Here is a 23735-nt window from a genome sequence, read left to right on the forward strand (position 1 = left end):
AATCATTTAACTAAAAATCATGAATAGGAAGAAAATAATTATTATAATCATATAAAGAACACTTGAAAAAGGGTAAGAATCAAAACACACTAAAAACAAATGAACAACAAAAAAAAAGATTCTTATATTTCATTTTCATATCTGGAAATTAACAGGTGGGAATTTTGGGCTTTTGACCCCACAAAATCTGTCATAAAAAAATTGGAAATATGAAAATACAAAAAAAGAAAAGTAACAAAAGATCACAGCTATATTCCATCCAGGCTGTTACTTTCTCACCAATCTTCCCAATGTTTATAGCTCTCTCCGAATCTCTTTATATTTCTTCTACTCCAACTCTCTCTTAAACCCTAATTCTATTAGGGTTTCAGTGTTCGTTCCTTTTGCTTAGCTTCTCACTAATTAACAAATACAATCTTTCAAAATTCACAATGGATCCATGCTCTTTCGTGCGAATCACCGTCGGGAATTTGGCGGTTAGGTTTCCGAGATCACCGTCGTCGTCGTCATCGTCTTCTTCCTCATCGGGTCCTTCTGTTTCGGACGTGTCGTCTGGTAATTGCTACTGTAAGATCAAATTCAAGAGATTCCCACGCAAGATTGTTACTGTTCCCGTTCTGCTGCGAACGGAATCGGAATCGGAGTCAGAGACTCGTTGTTGCTTCTCCGGTAACGTCTCAACCGTCGCTGCTTGCTTTAGTCTAAGCAAGTCTCAGATCGAAGCGTCTCTTAAAAAGCCTAAATGGAGTGTTCTCTCCGTCGAGGTTTACTCCCGCGGCGTTGCTTCGTGTCGATTCGTCGCTGCAGCTTCTGGTGATAAGCTGATTGGTCGGTTCGAGGTTTCGCTTGATTTGAAGGCGGCTGAGACAAAGACGTGTTTGGCACACAACGGCTGGGTTGATTTGGGCACCACCAAGTCAAAGAAGAAGAAGTCCGGGTCGGATCCGGAGCTCCACGTTAGCGTACGGGTTGAACCCGACCCGAGATTTGTGTTTCAGTTTGACGGTGAGCCTGAGTGTAGCCCTCAGGTTTTTCAGGTCCAAGGAAACACGAAACAAGCTGTTTTCACTTGCAAGTTCGGATTCAGAAACTCCGCTGACCGGAGTCTTAGTACCAGGTCAGTAAATTATCAAACTTTCACTTATCTTCTTCTTATTAGAAACAGAGCTTTTTGCTTTATACTTAGGTTTAGAAACAGAGTTTTTATTTTTTGCTATTTAGTTAGGTTTAGTACCATAGAATCTTGCACTATTGCTTTGGATTTATGCACAGTTTTAAGAATATATCTTATTGTGATGATTCTAATATGGGTTGGTGTTTGAGTTCTGCAGTTTATCGTCATTGAGCAGTGGGAAAGAACAGTTTATGAAAGAGAGAAAAGGTTGGTCGATAACAATCCATGATCTGTCTGGCTCACCAGTAGCTATGGCTTCGATGGTCACACCTTTCGTACCATCTCCTGGTTCGAACCGCGTGTCTCGTTCTAGCCCTGGAGCTTGGTTAATCCTCCGACCTGATGGATACACTTGGAAGCCATGGGGTCGCCTTCAAGCATGGCGTGAACCAGGCATCTCCGACGTTTTGGGTTACCGTTTCGAGCTTTTTCAAGACGGAGTCGCTATTCCAGTCTCTGCTTCGTCGTCCATCAACACGAAACTTGGCGGGAGTTTCATCATCGACGGATCCGTAACTTGTACGACTGCTTCTTTGACTGGCTCCTCGGGAGAAAGTTTCGATCTTACGTCCAGGTCAAGCATGGGATCATCAAGAACCGGTTCAGGATCATCCGGGTCGGATTTCGGGTTCTCACTGCCTCAAGCGCAACAGAAGTTGGGGTTTGTGATGTCGACGACGGTGGAAGGAGTGGAGAAACAGAGCAGGCCTAAGGTGGAGGTAGGTGTGAAGCACGTGACTTGTACAGAGGATGCCGCGGCTCACGTGGCACTAGCAGCTGCGGTGGATCTAAGCATGGATGCTTGTAGGCTCTTCTCTCATAAGCTAAGGAAAGTGCTGAGACAGCTAAGTCGTGTTGCTGGCGTTTGACGTTTATTGCATTGTTGAGATAGATAGAAATTGTCTTCCACTCACTAGTTGTTTTTTGTTTCTAGTGTGGGGGATAAATGACTAGTAAGTGGAAATAGTCTTTTTCAATTCTTATTGCTAAATTTTGGAATTAACAGCGAATCATTCACTGTATGAATATACGAAACCAAAGAAAAAAATCGTCAAGATTACATTACATGCCATAGCTTTATAATCTACTGTTCATATCGTGTGGTACTCCAAAAGAAACAAGATGCCTGTGATGAAATGATCTCTATCTCCGCTAGAAACTCTTGTTCGCCTTGTCTGCTTCCAGCTTAAAGCTGTTTAACCAAACCCACCTTGTCCAATGAGGTTGGTGCTTGAGAAGTTACCCAGTTGCTTGAGCGAAGTCTTCGTATGTGAACACGTTGTTGTGTCTTGTGTGCATTGTCTGACAAGCTACTTTGATCCCGTTGCTGAATTTTATTATTTTCTACAAAATCGAAATCAAAAGATTACTAGCTAGTGGTTGAAGATTGTGGACGTACGTAATGTCTAAGTATTAGGACTACATACCTGAAATGGGATGTCGATCGGCTTTCCTTTTCCTCTTGCAGTCTGCAGATAACTATAATGACGGCAGCAATGAGTAAGATTAAAAAGAGTGTTGTTGCAATAGATGCAATAACAATATTTGTCTTCTTCTTGCTTGTGGTGGCGCGTGAAAGAGAGGAACATAGCCCTGGAAATTCGTCCACGCTAGAGTTTTCACAAAAAAAGTTTTAATTAGAAAGTTTGAAGATTTATTGTGAGTTTTTTGGTTTAAACTCTCACAAAGTATATCAAAAACAGAACACCTCTGTTTTGTGTTCTTGAAGACAAGTGAAGTGAGTGAACTGTGCGACGTGAGAGAGAGAGAGAGAGAGAGAGAGAGAGAGAGAGAGAGAGAGAGAGAGATTGAAAAACTTAAAGGCTGTGGTTTCCGTGGGATGCTCTGAGAGACATATAGGGTTCCGATTTGAGATATGAACTTGTAAAAAAATTTTGGTGTTTTTTACTTTCTTGCATTATAATTCCATAGCACAAAAGAGCTCAAGCGATGTTAATTGAGAGAGATCACAACATGTACGCATCTAAAACACACATTCAGGTCTCGTCTATATTAGCTAAAGATCTGATACTAATGCACAATCATTACCTTAAGTGTAACCAATGCTTTTTGTGCTCTATAAAGGAGACGTTTAGGTATCGAACCATATTTAGTTCACTGCTTGATAGATTTCTGCACGATTCAGAGTTTTCAACATGTTAGATTCTTTTCTGTGTAAAGAAGAAATTTCAGATTTTTGTGACTTAAGTCTAAACTTACATGATTTTCAACGATTCCATATCAGCCAAAAACTCTGGGACCGAACCAGTCGTTAGAAAAATTACTGCCAGAAAACAAATTCAAACCCATCAGCATATATCTCAATTCAAATCCCAACATCCGAAATCTCCATGGCGTTCAGAAGAGGCGGCAGCGTGGAATTCAAGGACATTCCTTTGGCATTAGGACCGACTTCCTGAATCCTGATCAGTTACAAGGGTGAAAGTGAAAGCGTAAAATCATATCGACCTAAAAGGGTCCGACACTATGCCCTCCGTTGTAAAAGATGTTGAACTCTCTTGTTTCATTAGGTTTGAGGCTCTTGGATCTCAGAAATGTACAGGCAAACGTAGAGTTGTGAAGCCTGATCCACTCTGGTTAGCGAAATGTTCACGGAAGCGTCCGGGTCTGTTAGAACAGAGGCCGTGATCATAGCAGAAGAAGAAGACATCTTTCACAAAACATATGTACATGCGATCAAAGACATCTTCTCTGTACCTGAAAAAAAAGAAGAAGAAGAAGAATAGGGGCATATGTAGTTCTTGTTCGATTCGAAAGTAAAAACCTGAAGGGTTGGTTAGGGTTAGAGATTGAGCCAACGTCTGCTCGCAAGAAAGTCTGCAGGGATCCTGTTGAAGTGTTGTAGGCTTGGCTATTGAGTAACGCAGCTCTAAACCGGTGATGAATGGCGTTGAGTCCCCTGTCTTGACCAGACAGACTTGTAAGCTATCAGTGGTCAAAAGATGAATCATCTCAAAAACAATTTCTTCTGTCTCGTTGGTTGGCGGTTGACACCGTGGTCCATGGGTTAACACCGAGGTGGAGCTCGAACCGCTTAGTGGAGTTGTTGTCAAAACGTCCGTGTAGGAAGGTGTCCTGATCAGAACCTTTCTCCTGAGGCCAAAATCAAATGTATGAAAATTTCTGAAACCTCTTGGGAAACTCCCAAGGTACCTTGCATAACAACTTAAACCTCTCGTTATTTCAAAACTAATTATCTACTTGTCACGCAAGGTACCTTCGGAGTTTCCCAAGAGGTTTCAGAAACTGTTATACATTTGATCTTGGCCTCAGGAGAAAGGTATCTGATCAGGAAAACTTTCCTACACGGAGGTTTTGACAACTACATTATTTTAAATGTAAATTGGTTTTTCTTTGTACCTGAGAACTCGTGCCAGACTAATGAAAAGACAAATGGTAATTAGTACCATTGCTCCCATAAAATTCTTTTTTACAAACAAGAATATATGAATAGAGAAGAAAGTGAGGATTCAGATTTATATTTTATTCGGTTGCAGAGCCTTTTCGCTTTTCTTTTTTTTTGCTTATTTCTTGGTAATATAGTGCAGAGTGTATTCGAAAAGCTAATGAATATAAGATATTAAATGGAAGAAGAAGAAGAAGAAGAAGTATAGGGTTAGATGAAAAGTTTCAAATTAAACAAAAAATTGATCAGGCCATGTGGAAATAAATAGAGTAACGAACTAAATTAAAAGCCGAGCTCTGGGTCAACAAGTTTGTTCGCAACACTCACCCAATTTCCAGAGACTCTTCCCGACAAAGATTAGAATCTCGTCGGATGGGAGAATACGTACGAAGATGTGGTTTGGTCTACCATCACTGTGAATGTGCCTAAAATATTGATGAGCTCGATCTTCTTCTTGTTTTTTCATTTTTCAAACTAGGTTTAGAATTCAACTCTTATCTATATGTGTAGGGTCTACTGCAAAACATGATGGCTTGTTTTAAGTTTACATATATATATATTTTTTTTTGTTAAAGATTATTAGTTTACAAATTACAATGTCACTACTTTCAAAATCAAGTAGAACCTTTATTATCTGGCTACCGAAATTATACTAACGAAATTTCAACATACAATTCTTTTATTCGATCAAAGAACACCAATAAACAAAACTAAAAACAACACTAAATTGCATTCACATAAAAAAAAAAAAAAATTAACAAAAGAACAGAGTACAACTAAAGAATGACTGAACAAAAGAAACGTCACTTCCCAGCTTCAAACAATTTTTATGTAAGACTTGTATCATCTAGCTCCTGGATTAAGCTCTGCTGTGAAAATTCATAGCCAGCTCAACTCAATGACTTGTCATGTTTCAACTTTGCGTTTCTTGGAGCTTAAGACCAATGACTCAGGTCACTCAGCCAACGGCAAGATAGCGAGCTCAATGACCAACCGAGCCCCTAATCAAAGCCAACAGAAAATGATAAACAACGAATTAACATGATGATACTAAAAACAACAACGAGGACATGGAAACACTATGAAAGCGGAAGAGTAACGAAAAGAAACCTTGTAAGAAAATGTAACCAAAGGCGCGTTAACTGGGGACTGGGGTATAGAACCAACCACTGACGGAGATTTGACCACCAACCTGAAGCCCACCTAAGGAAAATGTCAGAGCGAGACAACAAAGGTGAGGAGAATCTGACATTATCTATCACAGACCGCACATCTTAGAGGTGAAAACGTCGTATCACAGACATGGTTCTTTTTGTAATTTACTTCTTCTTTCTAGCTTGATTAAATCACCAATTAAAGACTTTTATTTAGTTTAATGGTATAGGTAACAGAAATATTTGTGTCATTCTAAGATTTACACATATTAGATTAGCAAAAAGATAGAATCAATGGAAAACCATGTTTTTATGACAAAAAATTAAGGAGCTGTATGACATATGATGTACTAAAAATAGACACATGCATATAACTTTCGTTATAAATACTTGTAAACTTTGTTCAATTTTTAACAAGATCATCTATGCGTTATAGCTGGCAAATTTTTCATTCTACAATTAAAACAACCTGACCCTTTTTCCAAGAAACTAATAACCCTATAATTACTAATCAATGTCAGCGATTCCGTAATTTTGTAATTGATGTTAATGGATATGTGAAAAAGAGGAACACTCAAGATGAGTTCGTATTATTTTTTTAAGCCAAGTTGATTAATCCTTTAACCTTTAAACTAATGTACTATGAGCTGTTTTATCTTTTAGTTAACTTACAAATCGAGTTGGCTAGTATAGTAATGAATCCTTAGCGTTTAACCCACGCATGGTTAATTCATGGTTTACTATCTTAATCCACTTGGCATATGCCCCTACTTGATCTACGCGTCCTTATCTCTTCTTTACACTCGATCTATGTTTAAATGGAAATTGTGTAGTGGTTGGAGACTAGTACAAGTGGATAGAATATGTTATCTAAACTAATATCTATATAACACTGAATGTCCCATTAACCGGCGGGGGATAACAGCCATGCACATGCCATTACATGCATGTAAATGAATTATACTGCAGTGATACTAAAATACGCATCTTCAATCCAAATACAAATATACGACCTTTCCATAAGATAAAAGACCATGCAAAACTCTATCAAAATTTCTTCGTCAATGGATAATGCCACTTGTGTAGATATTAAAAAAATGATAGATTCATGACTTTAACCTTTATAAAAAGATTAGTCATCAATCCCTCGATGTCAAAAGTCTCCCTAACCCACTGACCCTAACCATATATTGCCTATATAAACAAGAACAAAGCATTCTTCAAGTTCACAGCATAAATAATAGAACTCAATACTAACTACGACAATGAAGACTTTCAAAATCCCATCACTCCTACTCGTTGCAATTAGCTTTGTGGTTATTGCAACCAACGCTCAAAACAGTCAACAAGACTTCCTTAACACTCACAACTCCGCCCGTGCGCAGGTTGGTGTAGCGAACATCGTCTGGGACACAACCGTCGCGGCCTATGCATTGAACTATGCGAATGCTAGAAAAGCCGACTGCAGCCTCACTCCGTCAGGAGGATCATTTGGAGAAAACCTAGCCAAGGGAAGTGGTGCCTTTTTCACAGGTGTAGCGGCTGTGAATCTTTGGGTCGCCCAGAAAAATGACTATACCTACACTAGCAATTCTTGCACAGGTATAACTTACACAAACAGTCCACATATATCCCTTCTCATAAATTATCATGATATAGTTGAAAACAAGCTCAACAATTTCACATGTAATATAAACGCAAAGGCAATATACAATCGAGTGTAATTAAGTGATTACTAGAAATTTGACTAAGCTTGTTTATTTTTGAAATTACAGTTGGAAAAGTATGCAAGCATTACACGCAAGTGGTGTGGAGTAACTCGGTGAAGTTAGGGTGTGCTAGGGTTCTTTGCAACAACAATGTTGACTATTTCGTGAGTTGTAACTATGATGCACCCGGTAATATACTCGGGCAATACCCTTACTGATGCTGATCACTTTAATATAATTAACTTAAAATATGAACTAATTATGAATAACTGCTTATGAAGAAAAATAAAAAATATATCTCGTTTGATTTCAAGATGTAATATTCTTTCATTTTCACATAATCAAATGTTGTAAGGTTTGCTTTCTTTTACAATAAATCAAATGTTGTTGTTTTTCTTGTTTGGCGAGAAATTGTATCCTACTCGTGAAATGACAGTAAATTCAATTTCAGTATTACTTCGAAAAAAATGTCAACTCAAAGTCTACTATATAACCAAACTTACATCGGTCGTCCCATTTTTGGTGACAATTCTTTGAACCGAACGAATCGAAACTCCAACTTTATGACTCAAATCGATCCTATAATACCAAATGTCCAGCTCTAATTAGTTAATCTGGTAAATTTTAGTCTAGCTAGCATATATACAATTTACAAGAAGATTCAAATACAAAAAGAAATATGTCTGAACGCTGGACACTAGCCATATTCCACGATTTTGTTATTGACTTTTGTGAAAATACAAAAAAATTTGCTTCCCAAAAAGAAAATAATGTAAACTTATATTTTTGTTTTTTGAAATATATAGGTCCATGATAAAGTGGATCAGTCATGTATTTTTGGTTTCAAATATATATTTTAACTTCTTTAAAAAACGGGGAGATTCTACAGCGAAATCCAAACTAATTAGTAAAATTTTGTGAAAAAGCGTATAGTTTTTTTATACTTAAAACCGGTTAGCTTGAAACCTTATCATCACAAATCTTTCAAAAACCACTAGATCCCATTTACTAGAAAAATTAATGAGTCTAACATATTCTTTTTTTTTAATGGTACTGTTGATCGGATTTAAAGTGATGCAAGAGTTATAGAATCATTTAAAAAAAAAAAACACACAACGTTATCGCTATTGTAAGTGATGTTATAATTTATTTTTAGCATCTTTTAAAAGAAACAAACACTTATGCCTGAACAAAACCTAATGCCTGAACAAAATCTAATTTTTCTCCTCTTTCTCTAGTTTTTCTTCTCCTCCTTAGTTTCTTCTTCCTCTACAGAATATTTTTTCCAACTTAGAAGCTGAGAAAAATATGAAAGACTTAGACTCTAGACTGAAACCACATGAGCATGCCATTGTCGTACCCCCGGTCACCTATAGCTCATAGCGTTGTGAACCGGTTCCTGATTTGTTTATCTATCTATTTGATTAAAAGAGATGCAGAGTTTAATATACTTACCCAATAAAAATAAAAGTTGTTAACCAAGTCGCTTTGGTTCAGTGGTAAATGGAGAAAGATCCTGCCACCTAGGAGTAGTATTGGCCACGAGAGTTCGAAATTTAACATGGTTTCCCCTTGTTCTAAGAGATTAGTCTTTGGGCCTAGGAAGCCTTTAGAATCTGCCTGACATATAAGGAGCTAACAAGAGTGTTCGTCGCGTCGTTCTTCTTCATGGATGTAGTAGGATGAGAAGAATAAGAAGATATATAAATATATTTATATAATAATACAAGATCAAGTTACTTGATCAAGTATATAGTGGGAAGAGTTTGTTAGAGCATTATTAGTGGAGAAAAAAAGAGAGAAACGTTCACCATTACTCAAAGAAAAAAAAATTTAATATGTAATTAATAACACATTGACACGTGTAGAAAAAAAGAGAGAAACGTTCCTACTCCTGGTAACTTGAGAAACGTTCCTTTTCCTTTCTCTCTCTTTTCTGTATTTTTTTATTACTTTTTAATAAAAAAATTTTGGGAAGTAACCCCACTAATCATGGTCTTACACCAGTCCACTCCAGCAATCCTCTCAAGTTGCTCAAATATAAACTAATTATATAATTAATACTAAACTAATTAAAGCAACCCACTTAGAACTTAAACAAAATTATCCTTCCACTAGAGTATCCCAAAGAATGGTTGCTCAATCATTTAAATAACAATTTTTAAACAATTATTTATTAATTATCAAATTTTAATAATCTAAAATGACAAAACAATAAAATTTAAATTATTTATATTACGTAAAATAGAAAACAATAAAATTGTACAAAATTTAGAATATTAAACATATTTTACAAAATTGTAAGGAGATAGAGAGTAAAGTTATCCTTACCTTCACCATTACTTGCCTAATTCTAATCGTCTTCACCATCATCGAAGTCTTGATTCTAGAAGCTTATACTTAGCTTGAAGCGCAACTTCACATAATCATATTCTCGTCCTAAACCAGAGAAAGCAAAGAGTTACAGCAACACCATTAAGAAAAGGGAAATCACCAAAATGAATTACATTCTCAGAGTGAAACTACTTACTTTCAACCCGTTCTGTCTTTAACTTGTCCTTCAGAGTCTCCAGTAGGTGCCTTCAGTCTGGATCTTAAAAACAGAGCAATCAACTGCATCAACAATCATCATGTAAAATACAAATCAAATATATAGCAAAACAAAAGAAAGAGCTTCAGCTTCGTTAACGTACCTGAAGATAGACACCACAAAAAAAAAACCTTACTTCTTCATCCTGCTCAAGGACAAGAGACGAAATCTTTCAACAATGTTGCTTAAGATACAAAATCGCTGCAAAAGAAAAAAAACAACTTGATTAATGCTTGAGAATCTATCAAACTTGATTCCTCCTAATAAGATGATTAATGCACTACAGACATGGATCCGATCATCATTGGCTTATATGTTCAGGATTGCATAATGGCTTTATATTAGCTTAGTGGGCACACAATTCATCTGGATTTCACAATTGCATAAATCAATACATGAAGAAGCTCTTTAGCATCCAAATACACATCAACACAGAAATCATCCATTTACCGTAAAGGAAAAAAGATTAGAGAGAGAAAGAGGTAGACTTACAAGAAAAGAGAAAGGAACAAATTACCTGATCCAACCATCGCTGTTCCCCACCACCGCCGCGACTGCCACTACGACGAGCACCACTGCGACCGGAGGAGAAACCTCCCCCACGACAACCACCTTGAGAATTAGGACCGTAAGGAGTCATGGCCTTCGTAATCACCTTGAATCAAATGATTTCTATGGATTTGTCGAATGATTTTTGAGAGAGAGGGAAGTGTCGCAAGAGAAGAGAAAGAGTTAAAAGAAAATAAAAGGAAAAAATGAGGAAACAAAAATTTGTTTTTTTTTTTTTTATATTTAACAAGACATCCAAGCAGAAGCTGCCACGTAGCATTGCTTCAAGGGTTCTTGCGATGCTCACTCAACGATTCTCAATATTTTGGGCTTTTTTTTTTTGTTTTTTGATTTATTTTTGGTCCAGAAACTGACTGACCAACCCATTTAGAATTGCCACTGGACTTGCTCTAATCACACACAACACTATGAATGCGCTCCAATAACGTCGTAACCAGCGGAGAATCACGGCCATATGCACATGCAATCATATGTTAAATTTATTACACACTGATATTAAAATATATACATCTTCAAATCAAATACAAATTTACATGACCTATCCTGCAGGAAAAAAGACGACGAATAAGGAGAAGACAAATCTATATTCAAATTTATGTTCACTGGACAATGCTAGATACTAAATGGGTAATGCTTCAATGTATAAACAATAAGCAATCTCTATTTGTTCTGTTTTTGGAGCATCAATATCTTAAAATAACATAATTTCATGAATATTATTTTGATTGTCATATTATACATATAAATTGGTAAACCTCTCCAGTTTTTAGCTTTTGTCATTATTTTTTATTATTTGTGGTCACTTAGATTCCTAGCAGTACGACTTTTTGATTACTAATTACATATTTTTGCTTATTCTAATCTCTCTGTTGTGGTCAGACCATAGATATAGCTTTAGATTACGTAATAGCTGGCGATAACTAAAGGCATGGTAACACTTTTGATCATTTTACTTCACTTTAAAAATAAATTTGACTTTTATAAAAAGAAAAGTCAACGTCCCAATGTTAAAATTTTCCCAAAACCACTGAACCTAATAATCACATATTTGCCTATATAAATAAAGGCTAATCACTCCTCAGACTCACAACATAAACCATCATATACATCTCCCTCTTCCTAGAATCATCACTAAAAAAGGAAAATACGATAAATCGATAATGAATACTTTCAAAACTCCATCACTCCTAATCGTGGCGATTAGCTTTCTGGTTATTGCAACCAACGCTCAAAACTCTCAACAAGACTACCTTACGGCTCACAACAATGCCCGTGCGCAAGTTGGAGTAGCGAACCTCGTGTGGGACACAACGGTCGCTACCTACGCATTGAACTATGCAAATACTAGAAAAGCCAACTGCAGCCTTATTCACTCCAACGGACCATATGGAGAGAACCTAGCCAAGGGAAGTGGTAACTTTACAGCCATAGCGGCCGTGAAACTTTGGGTCGACGAGAAACCTTACTACAGCTACACTACCAATGCTTGCACAGGTATATCTCTAATATTATTAAATCTATAATATCCCTTGGTCCATACAACAATTTTACATGTAACATAAACACAGAGGTAAAACACGATGATCGGGTGTAAGTGATTGATAAAGGTTTGACTAAGCTTGTTGGATTCAAAAACTACAGGTGGACAACAATGCTTGCATTACACGCAAGTGGTGTGGAGAGAGTCAGTGAAGATAGGGTGTGCTAGGGTTCAATGCACCAACGGTTGGTGGTTCGTCAGTTGTAACTATGACGCACCCGGTAATTGGATCGGAGAGTACCCTTACTGATCATGATAACTCTAAAATAATAATTACGCGTAATGAATAAAAATCTAATTTGAACTACTGCATATTAAAATATAAATCTTGTTATAATTCTCAAGGATGTAACCATTTATAATTTTCACATAAAGAGTTTTGCCTTCTTTTACAATTAATCAAGTGTTTGTTTTGGTTATTGTGTATATAGTGCGAAAGTCTGTTCTACTTCTACTCGTAAAAAATGTTATTACTTTTTCCTATCTACACATCGTTTACACTGTATTCGTATTTGCAGAAAAATCGAATTTAACTCAACTTTTCAGTATTAAATTATTAATTCTATGTCAAACTTAGATCGGTCCAATTTCGCTAACAAACTTTGTTCTTCTCGTTAAACAAAGTCTGTCTTATGAACGAATCGGAACAGAGCATTATGCGATGACTGTATTAGTTAATTAGTAAAGTTAGCAATGATCATGTACCACTACTGACAGTTTGGCCGAGTGGTCTAAGGCGCCAGATTTAGGCTCTGGTCCGAAAGGGCGTGGGTTCAAATCCCACAGCTGTCAACATTTGTTTTTTTTTTCTTAACCATCAGCATCCGTTTCCACAATAAGGAATCTGTACAAGTTTGAATCAAGAGATCCTCCTCTTCATTCATATAAATCGTAGCTCGAACACGAATGTAGTCAGATAACTTTTTTTTTTGGTTTCTTTTGTTATCAACTACGTACGTACACATGAGGCAAAACACTACTGAATGACGTCGCATGAGCCATGAGCTAGTTGTCAAACTGCATTCTATACTCTCTCTCTCTCTCATAGCACCTTTAGAGTTCTACATGCTTAAGTTGTTTTTCTTTGGTTCATTTCTTTGGTCTTCTTTATTCTTTGATTTCCATTTTCTTGATTTTTTTTTTCCTTCTATATATATTATCGAGAAACGAATTTACTCAAACACAACCATCGATCTCGACCACCCAACCCTTGTCATCTTCGACAACTCCCTATTGAATATTTGTTAGCATCCTGTGAAGCTTCGTAGACAATGCTTCTTCTCATATCTTGTATGTTACCCTGCGGTAAAAGATTGATATAAATGACCCAATATCAACAACACAAAATAGGAAAAGATTTGATTAAAGCGTTTGTTTTTTATTTTAGAAACTAATCACTTTTTGTCATGGAAAGGAAGGTCACGGTTTCAACAGCTTTAAGGACCATTGCAGTCCCTGTGCAGAATACTTCTTCTGCCTCTAATAGCTCCTCCACTGAAACGTCGCGTTCTTCAACCTGTGAAAAAAACGGTACCTGGCCATAATTGAGAATACCAGCACAAGAGCTTATTGAAATGTCACCATAAGGACCGATCTCTCCTTCTTAAAAGCTCTCACCTTGTTTGCATTTGGCCACATACATATAATCTGTTGGAACCAGAGCAATCCAGTCTCGTCCCATTTCACATTCACATATCTTTCATCTGCATCACTGTTTTAAATGCATGCAGTAAAATAAATAAATAAATAAATAAAATTCATTTTTACAAAATCAAATCAGGATTCTTATAACTAACAAAAAAATTAGTAAAATAAATAAAAAGAATTCGTCTTTACAAAATATGATATATTTATTACCTTGTAAGAAGAGATGATGGAGCCATTTGATAGATGAAGACAAAGAGAGCAAGAAAGTGAGTTTGAGCTTTGAGAACGATTAAAACACTTTGCTTTTATAGAGATATAGGTTCTGATTGGTAACTGTTGTTTTTTTTTGCTTAAAGACTTTGACTTAAAAATTTAGCTGCAGAGAATTTGGTTGTAGATGCTTTGACTGTAGAAACTTTAACTATTAAAATCCGATTGTTTAATTACCAACAATTTTTAAAGTTGTAAGCTGTCATTTTTATTATTATTATAAATATTAATAATAAATATATATTATGTCAAAAATTAATTCATATACCACTTTAATGATAAAATAAAATTTAGTAATGATAAATTAAAATTTTTAAAAATATAAGTCAATCAAATATGTGATTTCTTGATTGATTATTCTGGCAGATATCAATAGTATTTTTAATTGTTTTGATTTTTTTTATTGAGTAGTTATATCAGCAGTAAAAAAATCTATTAACCTAATCGATGCATTGTTTGAATGTTATTCTATTATTAATCATGAATTTCATAAACTATATTATAGTATTATTAGTGATGATGATGAAAAAATAAAATTTATTATTGAAATGGATCTTAAAAGAAAGAGAAAAAAAGAATTATTAATTTATAAAAATAAAATATATAAAATATTTATGTATACTTTTGGAGAGCTTTTAAATATAAAAAAGAGAAAAAAAGAATGATTTTTAATTGTTTGGTTTTAAAGCATGAGTTTTGAAGCTTTAAAAAAAAAAAGGAAAGAAAAAAAAAAGTTGCTTTCAATGCTTTAAAAAAATTAAAAGCCAAAAAAGTATGATTAACAAAAAAATGACTTTTAAAGCTTCAAACATTTTTAAAGACTTAAAAGTGGGTTGCCAATCAGGACCATAAACATCTTTTTCTCTAACAATGTGAGCCGCGATTTGGAGAAGTTAATCAGTGATGAGAGTGGAATCAAGTCAACAAGGGATCTGGGTAAATACCTTGGGATGCTAGTTCTTCACAAACGGATCAACAAGGAAACTTTTGGGGAGATACTTGAGAGAGTCTCGTCTAAGCTATCAGGATGGAAGGGACGCTTTCTGAGTTTTCAGGGAGATTGACCTTGACTAAAGTGGTTCTTTCTTCGATTCCGGTGCACTCCATGAGCACAATCCTTTTGCCACGGTCCACATTGGCAAAGTTAGATCAATTGTCAAGAACCTTCCTGTGGGGTGATATAGTCGAAAAAAGGAAGCATCATCTTGTATGTTGGAATAGGGTTTGTAAACCGAAGAAAGAAGGGGGGTTGGGGATTCGCTCTTCTCAAGCGATGAACAAAGCGCTCCTCGGTAAGCTGAGATGGCGTCTCCTGCAGGATAAAGAGAGCTTATGGGCGAGGGTTTTAAGATCAAAATACAAAGTTGGTGATGTTCATGATGCATCGTGGCTGGTGGTTAAAGGTACGCTGTCATCCACCTGGCGCAGTGTGGGTGTCGGGTTGAGAGAGGTGATTATACCAGGTTTGGGTTGGGTTCTGGGCGATGGCAAGGAGATTAGGTTTTGGAGTGATAAATGGCTTCCTAATAATGGGATCATTCATACGGAGAATGGAGTTTTACCATCAGGTTTTGAGGAAATTTGGGTCTGTGACTTATGGCGGAATGGTACGGGGTGGCATCTTGGTAATATATTGCCATATGCCTCTGAAACTATACGTCTGAAGCTTGGTGCGATAGTGGTGGATATAGTTACAGGCGCAACCGATAGGTTGTCTTGGGTCGAGACTGCAGATGGAAGATTCACGGTGAAATCCGCATATGCCTTTGTGACACGGGATGACACACCACAACAGGATATGGATAAGTTGTTTGCGTGTGTCTGGAGGGTGAGGGGGACTGAAAGAGTTCGCTATTTCCTATGGCTAGTTGTTAATCAAGCAATTATGACTAATGTGGAGCGATTTCGGCGCCACTTGTGTGATACGACACTCTGCTCTGTTTGTGGGAGCGCTTAGGAGACCATCCTTCATAGTTTACAGGATTGTCCTGCGATGGAGGGGGTGTGGAGGAGGTTACTGCCTCAAAGGAAACACTCTGAGTTCTTTATTGCTTCTCTACTTGAATGGCTCTATGGGAATTTATGTCAGAATGTTGAGCGGGACAACTACTCTTGGGCTACGTTATTTGGGGTTGCAGTATGGTGGAGTTGGAAGTGGAGATGCAGAGACATTTTTGGGAGCGAGAGAAGGTTCCGGGATCGGGTACAGTTTCTTAAAACTCTTGCAGGTGAAGTTTATGCAGCATACCAAGGGGAGATGGGTGAAGTACAGAGGGTGGAACGTGAGGTGCGATGGATTGAATGGTTGTCGCCTAGTGTGGGATGGGTGAAATTGAACATAGACGGGGCTTCTCACGGTAATCCAGGACTGGCGACAACAACTGGTGTACTACGAGATGGTAATGGGGATTGGCTTGGTGGTTTCGTTTTGAATATAGGCTTGTGTTCGGCTCCGTTAGCAGAACTTTGGGGAGTGTATTATGGCCTTTATACTGCTTGGGAGAAGGGTGTTAGGCGGATTGAGCTAGAGGTGGATTCAGAGATGGTAGTGGGCTTTCTTATGACAGGGATTGGAGACTCCCATCCGCTGTCCTTCCTAGTACGTCTGTGCTATGACTTCATATCGAGGGACTGGATAGTCCGTATTAGTCATGTATATAGGGAAGCTAATCGTCTTGCTGATGGATTAGCGAACTATGCGTTTACTTGCCTGTAGGTTTTCACTCTTTTGTTGATTGTCTGGAGTCTGTCCAGTCTATTTTGTTAGAGGATATCAGGGGTTGTCCGCATGGGAGGGCTAGTCTCCCCTTTCACACCAAAAAAACATCAGGGCCATAAACAAAAAATAAAACCATCGAATTCCATCTGTCATTAATTTTCTTTTGTTTCGTCCACGATCGATATGGTTCTTATTTAATTATGAATTTAGAATGTCCAACTTAGCTAGTATAGTATTTTTAAAGACATTAAGACCATCTCCACTCAAGTAACCCACTTGGGTTACTCAAATCTTAATTAATTATAAAATTAATACTAAACTAATTAAAACAACTCACTTAGAAACTTAAACAAAATCAATCCTCTACTAGAGAAACTCACTTAGGTTGCTCAATCATTTAAATAATAATTTTTTACATAAAATATAAAACAATAAAATATTACAAATTTAGGAATATTAAAAATAAATTTAAAATAAGAAATATTAAACATATTATACATAATTCAGAAGAAGATTTATTGATGGGTTGCACCAAATTTTTGCCAAATATGCTCAATCAAGTCTTTTTTCAAACGATCATGCATTTGCGGATCATGAACGTCATTTTGAATGTCCATCAAATTATGTAGATTTGTTTGTCTATCTGTAGAATACGATAGATCAACATGAGAAGTTCCGCTTCCTTCGCCGTGATGGAACTCCGTTGGATAGTAGAAATTGTATTCATGTCGTTCGTCTTCCACTATCATGTTATGCAGGATAATACATGCTCTCATTATTTTTCCTATTTTTCCTTTATCCCAGAAAAGTGCGGGATTCTTCACGATTGCAAATCGAGCTTGCAAGACTCCAAATGCACGCTCTACATCTTTACGACATGCTTCTTGACATTGAGCAAAGAGTTTAGCTTTTCGGCCACGTGGTAGTGTAATTGATTGGATGAAAGTTGCCCATTTAGGATAAATACCGTTAGTGAGGTAGTACGCCATTTCGTATTGATGTCCATTGACAACGTATGAAACTCTTGGAGCTCGACCCTCCAAGATATCATCAAACACCAGTGAGCGCTCCAAAACATTGATATCATTTAACGTACACGGTGGTCCGAAAAATGCGTGCCAAATCCATAAGTCTTGGGATGCCACTGCCTCTAGTACGATTGTCGGTTTTCCAGATCCACATGAATATTGTCCTTTCCATGCAGTTGGACAATTCTTCCACTCCCAATGCATACAATCTATGCTCCCCATCATTCCGGAGAAACCGCGTTGTTCTCCAATATTCAGTAATTTTTGGAGGTCTTCCGCTGTAGGTCATCTGAGATAAACGTCTCCAAATAGATGGATAACTCCGTCTACAAATTTTTCAAGGCATTTGTGTGCGGTTGTTTCAGCTAGTCGTAAATATTCATCCACCGCATCTGTCGAACATCCGTATGCCATCATATGTATATATGCAGAACATTTTTGAAGTGCAGAAAGACCGAGCCTTCCAGTAGCATCTCGTCTTTGTCTGAAGTACGAGACTCCATTCTCAATCGTACTGACTATGCGTTCGAACAATGGTTTGTTCATTCTAAAGCGACGACGGAACATAGCGGGAGTGTAAGTCGGATTCTCACCAAAATAATCATTNAGGATAAATACCGTTAGTGAGGTAGTACGCCATTTCGTATTGATGTCCATTGACAACGTATGAAACTCTTGGAGCTCGACCCTCCAAGATATCATCAAACACCAGTGAGCGCTCCAAAACATTGATATCATTTAACGTACACGGTGGTCCGAAAAATGCGTGCCAAATCCATAAGTCTTGGGATGCCACTGCCTCTAGTACGATTGTCGGTTTTCCAGATCCACATGAATATTGTCCTTTCCATGCAGTTGGACAATTCTTCCACTCCCAATGCATACAATCTATGCTCCCCATCATTCCGGAGAAACCGCGTTGTTCTCCAATATTCAGTAATTTTTGGAGGTCTTCCGCTGTAGGTCATCTGAGATAAACGTCTCCAAATAGATGGATAACTCCGTCTACAAATTTTTCAAGGCATTTGTGTGCGGTTGTTTCAGCTAGTCGTAAATATTCATCCACCGCATCTGTCGAACATCCGTATGCCATCATATGTATATATGCAGAACATTTTTGAAGTGCAGAAAGACCGAGCCTTCCAGTAGCATCTCGTCTTTGTCTGAAGTACGAGACTCCATTCTCAATCGTACTGACTATGCGTTCGAACAATGGTTTGTTCATTCTAAAGCGACGACGGAACATAGCGGGAGTGTAAGTCGGATTCTCACCAAAATAATCATTCCATAGCCGAGTGTGGCCTTCTTCTCGGTCTCTATTTATGTGCACTCGTCGGAATATTGGAGCTGGTGGTTCTTCCTCTTGAGTGTAGTTGTACTGAATCCCTTCCACTATACTATCAACTTTCCCCTCAACTATTTGATCAACTTCATGATCAGAACTCCAATTAGACATTATTAGTCAAATTGGTTTAGTTGTGAGGCTTATTGGACGTTGGGTTTGTTTTTTTTAAGGTTTATGGAAACCTGTTATTTTGGTAATGGAAATATTTAACAAGAAGAAATGAGAACAAGAAATGAGAAGATGAAATGAGAACAAGAATTGAGAAGAAGAAATGATAAGATAAATGATCAGGATGATAAGATAAATGTTTGTTTTGTTTTATGGAGAAAGAAATGAAAAGAAGAAATGATCAGAAGCGCAAATGAAATTGAACATGAACCTTCAATATATAGACCTTACAAACACAATCAATACCCATTCACGTGTTACAAAAATAAATACAACAACCCAAAACACATTCACGGGTTGTAAACAGTCCGTTTAACAAACAAAAGCCGACCACACTTAAACATAAGAGACACTCGTGAATGCCAATAAAAAACAACCAACACATTCACGGTTCCAAACAGAACACATCAATACAAAAAAAAAGACAGCTTCCATTCGCTTGACTACCAACATGTTTCACTTTAGATGGCAACGAGACAGCTTCATATGTCATCCCAAAACCTGAAACAAAAGAAGAATACAAGTTAAACAATTGTGGAACAATAGTAAAACAATAGTTAAACACAAAACCTGACAACAAAGAATTAAATGGGTGTTAGTTCTTAAACCTAAATGTTTGTCAACATTTGATCAACAAGTTTGTCTCTAAGTAGGACTTCAGCAGGTGTTATTTCACTCTTGGTAAGCAGGCTGTCTAGCAATCTCATTTTGCCGTGCCTCTCTTTAGCCGCCTGTTCTTGATCCTTCATTGCTATTATCATATCCAACTTACTGACAGAACCATCATCCACATCAATACTAACTGCAGGTTTCTTTCCTTTTTTCTTGGCAGCTTTAACCCCTGGAGGCCTCATCTCGTCTCCACCATTGCTCGGAGTAGCTGAGAAATCTCCTTCAGAAGCAAGCTTAGTACGCTTATTGCTACATTCTTCATGTCGTTCTGTGATCCATTTCTAATCATTCTTCAGTTCTCTCCAAAAATGTCCAAGCATAAACGGCTTGTTCATGTCATTCTTGTAAAACTCATATGCCATGCTTACAACATCATCTTCTGATTGTCCACTCTTCCTTCTTGTACTCGCTTGTGAGTAACACCCAACAAACTTGTTGACTTGGTGGTTTATCTTACTCCACCTTGCCTTACATTGTGAAGGTCCTCTTGCGTTTGAACCGGTTCCTCCATCATGAGCTTTGTAATAGTCTGCAACCCTCTTCCAAAAACTTTGTAACCGCTAGTCGTTGCTCACCACTAGATCTTTGCTTGTGTTTAACCAAGCGCTTATGAGATGAACATCCTCCTCTGCACTCCACCGCTTCCTACTTCCTCTGCATCTGTCTTCATCAATCTCATCTGCTGTAACCTCTATACAATCTTTAGATTCAGATGTCAGGGTTATGTTAAGAGGTTGAGAAGAGAACCCAAGGCTAAAGTTTGAAGGCTGAGAAGAGAATTGATTAGTAAAATGAATAGGCTGAGAGGATTGGGTGGAAATAGGAGGAATAAGATTATCAGAACAGTTGGATTCTTTTTGAGAATTCAAAAGATCAACAAAATTTTGATCCCAAAAACGTTAAGGGTTTCTAGGATCCATTGCTTATGTTAGTGTAAGCTGAGAGTTTAGGTTTGTGAAAACGAAAGGGTTTGGAGAGATAAACGTTAAGAGTTTGGGTTAGTGTTTAACAATGGTCGTTTATATTGACCTCAAGGTTTATGTGAGCTTTAATACTAAAGGTGAGACAAAGAGAATAAAGGTTTATTTAGCTAAAGACTAATGAGTGTCTCTATGAATAGACCGATTGAAACACTTTTTCAGTAAATCTTCTTGGGTAAAAGTTTTCAAAAAGCTGATCTTTAAAGTCAATACTAAATTCAAACTCAATCATATAGGTTTTGGAAAATTTTACACACAAAATCAAACTCAAACTATTGATCAAATAAGACAACATCACATGGGGAAAATATAAAATCGAAAATCAAACTCAACCACTTGATCAAACAACATAACAACACAAGGATTAAATTTAAGACACACACGGTTTTGGAAAATTTTAAACCCTTGAGCAAATTTTTAAACACACACGGTTCATCACTTATCAAATACAAAAACACACGGTTTGATGTTCAATTATTTTTACCGAACATCAAACATTCTCATCATCAAATACAAACATAACACATCAAGACAAAGACAAACATAACACTTCAATCATTCTTATAATCTATAACACTTCAAACATAACACTTAAACAATATAAAAAAGCTACACATTCATCACAAACACAAACTCAAACAAAACCAAACAACAACAATGAAAGCTAGAGTAGCATACCTTTACAAGTAAGAGAATCCAACCGTGTGTCCACTTCACCTTAACCCATCTTCACCATTTATCAGCTACACACAGTTTATGAAGCACCTCACACAAAACATGACAACCGGATCAAAATTGATCACAAAATTACTTATACAAGACATAAACTAAAACATTGTACTCCTAATATTGAGAACAACACAAGGATTCAATCAACAATCTATAACAAAGCAGACAAACATAAGATAACAAGAACATAAAAATGTACTAATTCTTGAAAAAACTATCAGACAATAACTCGATTAAAACATAAACTCAATCACCCTCCAAAAAATTCTCAAAACCAATTGAACATCAAACTAATCTCATAATCTACGCCTAATAAGTCAAATCGAAATAAAACATTTACCATTCTAACAATCAATCAATTAATCCGAAACCCTAACTATTATAGACAACCAAAGATTAATTTCAAATAAATGCAATAAATCAGAAAGGAGAAGACGAACCTTCTATCTCAGATTCGGTAGCCAATGGACCTCACCGTTCCCTGTAGGCCACCAGAAGAATCCTCCGCTGTCGTTGACCCACTAAAAGGAACCGCCGCCGTCGGTTGCCGTGAGAACCGAACCGTCAACTCTTACGATTGAGCCGATCTGGAAGCCATCGCCTCCGGTTGACCAACTATCCTCCAGTATAAGTCGGAAAAACAAAGACTTAAACGAAAATCCATTGATTTTTCCGATTCGAGATGAATCGTCTCTTCAATCGCTTGTCTTCTGCGAGAGAGAAGAGAGAAAGACAGTCGGGAGAAAGAGAGAAAAAATGGGAAAAAAAAAAACATTTTATATTTTCGGTCCAACCTACCACAGGATGCCACATATCGTTCTTACCCTATTGCTAAAATTATTTCCCACAGCAATGATCCTCACCTTCCTGGACCCAGAATTGGGTTGTTTTATATTGTTTTGGGGTCCAAAAACATGAGTACTCATGAGTGCTCTAAGGCCTCCGTTGACTCAGAATAAAAATTAAAAAACTTACCCTTAAGGGCACGACTAGTTCAGACGTAATGAATGCGGTGCGGATGCCTTCTGTGGGATTTGAACACGTTTGCAAGTTATGAATGTTAACTTTTGTACGATAATTAAAGTGAGTAGAGGTGTGGATTCGTTTGTAAGATAATTTATACTTGACTGAACGGATAGCATTTGGATATAAATTACCAATACAACTGATTTCTGATAAAAAATGAATCGAAATGTGATTAAAAAAGTGTGATTAAATAATAACATAAATAATATATAGAAATAATGGGCATATTATATAGTAAGTACTAACAAATTTCTGATATTTGACAAAAAAACTATATTTAATACAAAAATTGTATTTTTAAAGTTTAATAACCTTTACTCTATTTGGCCAATGTGGGTTAAATGTATTGTTGATCAAGAAACAGTGTAATCAAACTTTTGGTTAATTAAGAGTTGATGTTGAGCCAAAAAAAAGTACTAAAGGTGGGCATCTTTTAAAAAAAAAAAACAAAAAAAAGCAGTCCGTCGTCCACCACATGCATAACTTTCACAGACTGAAAATGCATGTGGCCTTGCGTCGAACGTAAGCGGTGTGCAGAGCCAATGTTATGGTCTTTAAATAGATTACAATCAAAACAGCATCGGACAGTTTGGCCGAGTGGTCTAAGGCGCCAGATTTAGGCTCTGGTCCGAAAGGGCGTGGGTTCAAATCCCACAGCTGTCATTTTTTTTTAAAGGTATTGTATTCTTTGGTCAACAAACTCTTCTTAGCCTTAATTCCCTCAGATAAAACAGTCTAGAAACACATCATCTGCAAATTTCACAATAATATATGCTGTGAAATTGCATCACTCTCTCTCTGCTTGCCTCTTTATAGTGTTCTCTATTACAGGTTTCATTGAGTAATTGAATTTGTACGAGTTGCTCTGAAACCACTATTTTAATATATATTTTAGACTTTATTGATGCTTTGAACTTGTAAAACAAGATATGTTATATATAGAGTAATATATAGTTCTGTAAACAAAAGATAACACAATTTTTGTAG

General features: G+C 36.9%; 4 protein-coding genes, 1 long non-coding RNA gene and 2 other non-coding genes across 7 annotated transcripts; 5 read left to right on the plus strand and 2 right to left on the minus strand.

Moving 5' to 3' along the window:
* LOC104777930 lies at window positions 311-2157 on the plus strand. Its single transcript, XM_010502257.2, has 2 exons — window positions 311-1117; window positions 1332-2157. The coding sequence occupies exons 1-2, from the start codon at window positions 432-434 to the stop codon at window positions 2041-2043; spliced, it is 1398 nt and encodes a 465-aa protein (XP_010500559.1). The 5' UTR covers window positions 311-431; the 3' UTR covers window positions 2044-2157.
* Window positions 6972-7862, plus strand: LOC104777931 (pathogenesis-related protein 1B-like). The gene is made up of 2 exons (XM_010502258.1): window positions 6972-7357; window positions 7531-7862. Exons 1-2 carry the CDS (start codon window positions 7021-7023, stop codon window positions 7680-7682), a joined length of 489 nt encoding a protein of 162 aa, XP_010500560.1. The 5' UTR covers window positions 6972-7020; the 3' UTR covers window positions 7683-7862.
* Window positions 9764-10791, minus strand: LOC104777932. Its single transcript, XR_766360.2, has 4 exons — window positions 10572-10791; window positions 10158-10255; window positions 9995-10077; window positions 9764-9903 (listed from the first exon to the last, which is right to left on the minus strand). It is a non-coding gene; the product is annotated as an uncharacterized LOC104777932 (long non-coding RNA).
* Window positions 11733-12553, plus strand: LOC104777933 (pathogenesis-related leaf protein 6-like). The gene is made up of 2 exons (XM_010502260.2): window positions 11733-12118; window positions 12266-12553. The coding sequence occupies exons 1-2, from the start codon at window positions 11785-11787 to the stop codon at window positions 12412-12414; spliced, it is 483 nt and encodes a 160-aa protein (XP_010500562.1). The 5' UTR covers window positions 11733-11784; the 3' UTR covers window positions 12415-12553.
* On the plus strand, window positions 12877-12956 carry TRNAL-UAG. The gene has a single exon. It is a non-coding gene; the product is annotated as a tRNA-Leu (tRNA).
* On the minus strand, window positions 18430-19284 carry LOC104779260. The gene is made up of 2 exons (XM_010503621.1): window positions 18963-19284; window positions 18430-18785 (listed from the first exon to the last, which is right to left on the minus strand). The coding sequence occupies exons 1-2, from the start codon at window positions 19282-19284 to the stop codon at window positions 18430-18432; spliced, it is 678 nt and encodes a 225-aa protein (XP_010501923.1).
* Window positions 23332-23411, plus strand: TRNAL-UAG. Its single transcript has one exon. It is a non-coding gene; the product is annotated as a tRNA-Leu (tRNA).

The sequence above is a fragment of the Camelina sativa genome, chromosome 3 (assembly GCF_000633955.1).
Source record: "Camelina sativa cultivar DH55 chromosome 3, Cs, whole genome shotgun sequence".
In the NCBI taxonomy this organism is placed as follows: Eukaryota; Viridiplantae; Streptophyta; class Magnoliopsida; order Brassicales; family Brassicaceae; genus Camelina; species Camelina sativa.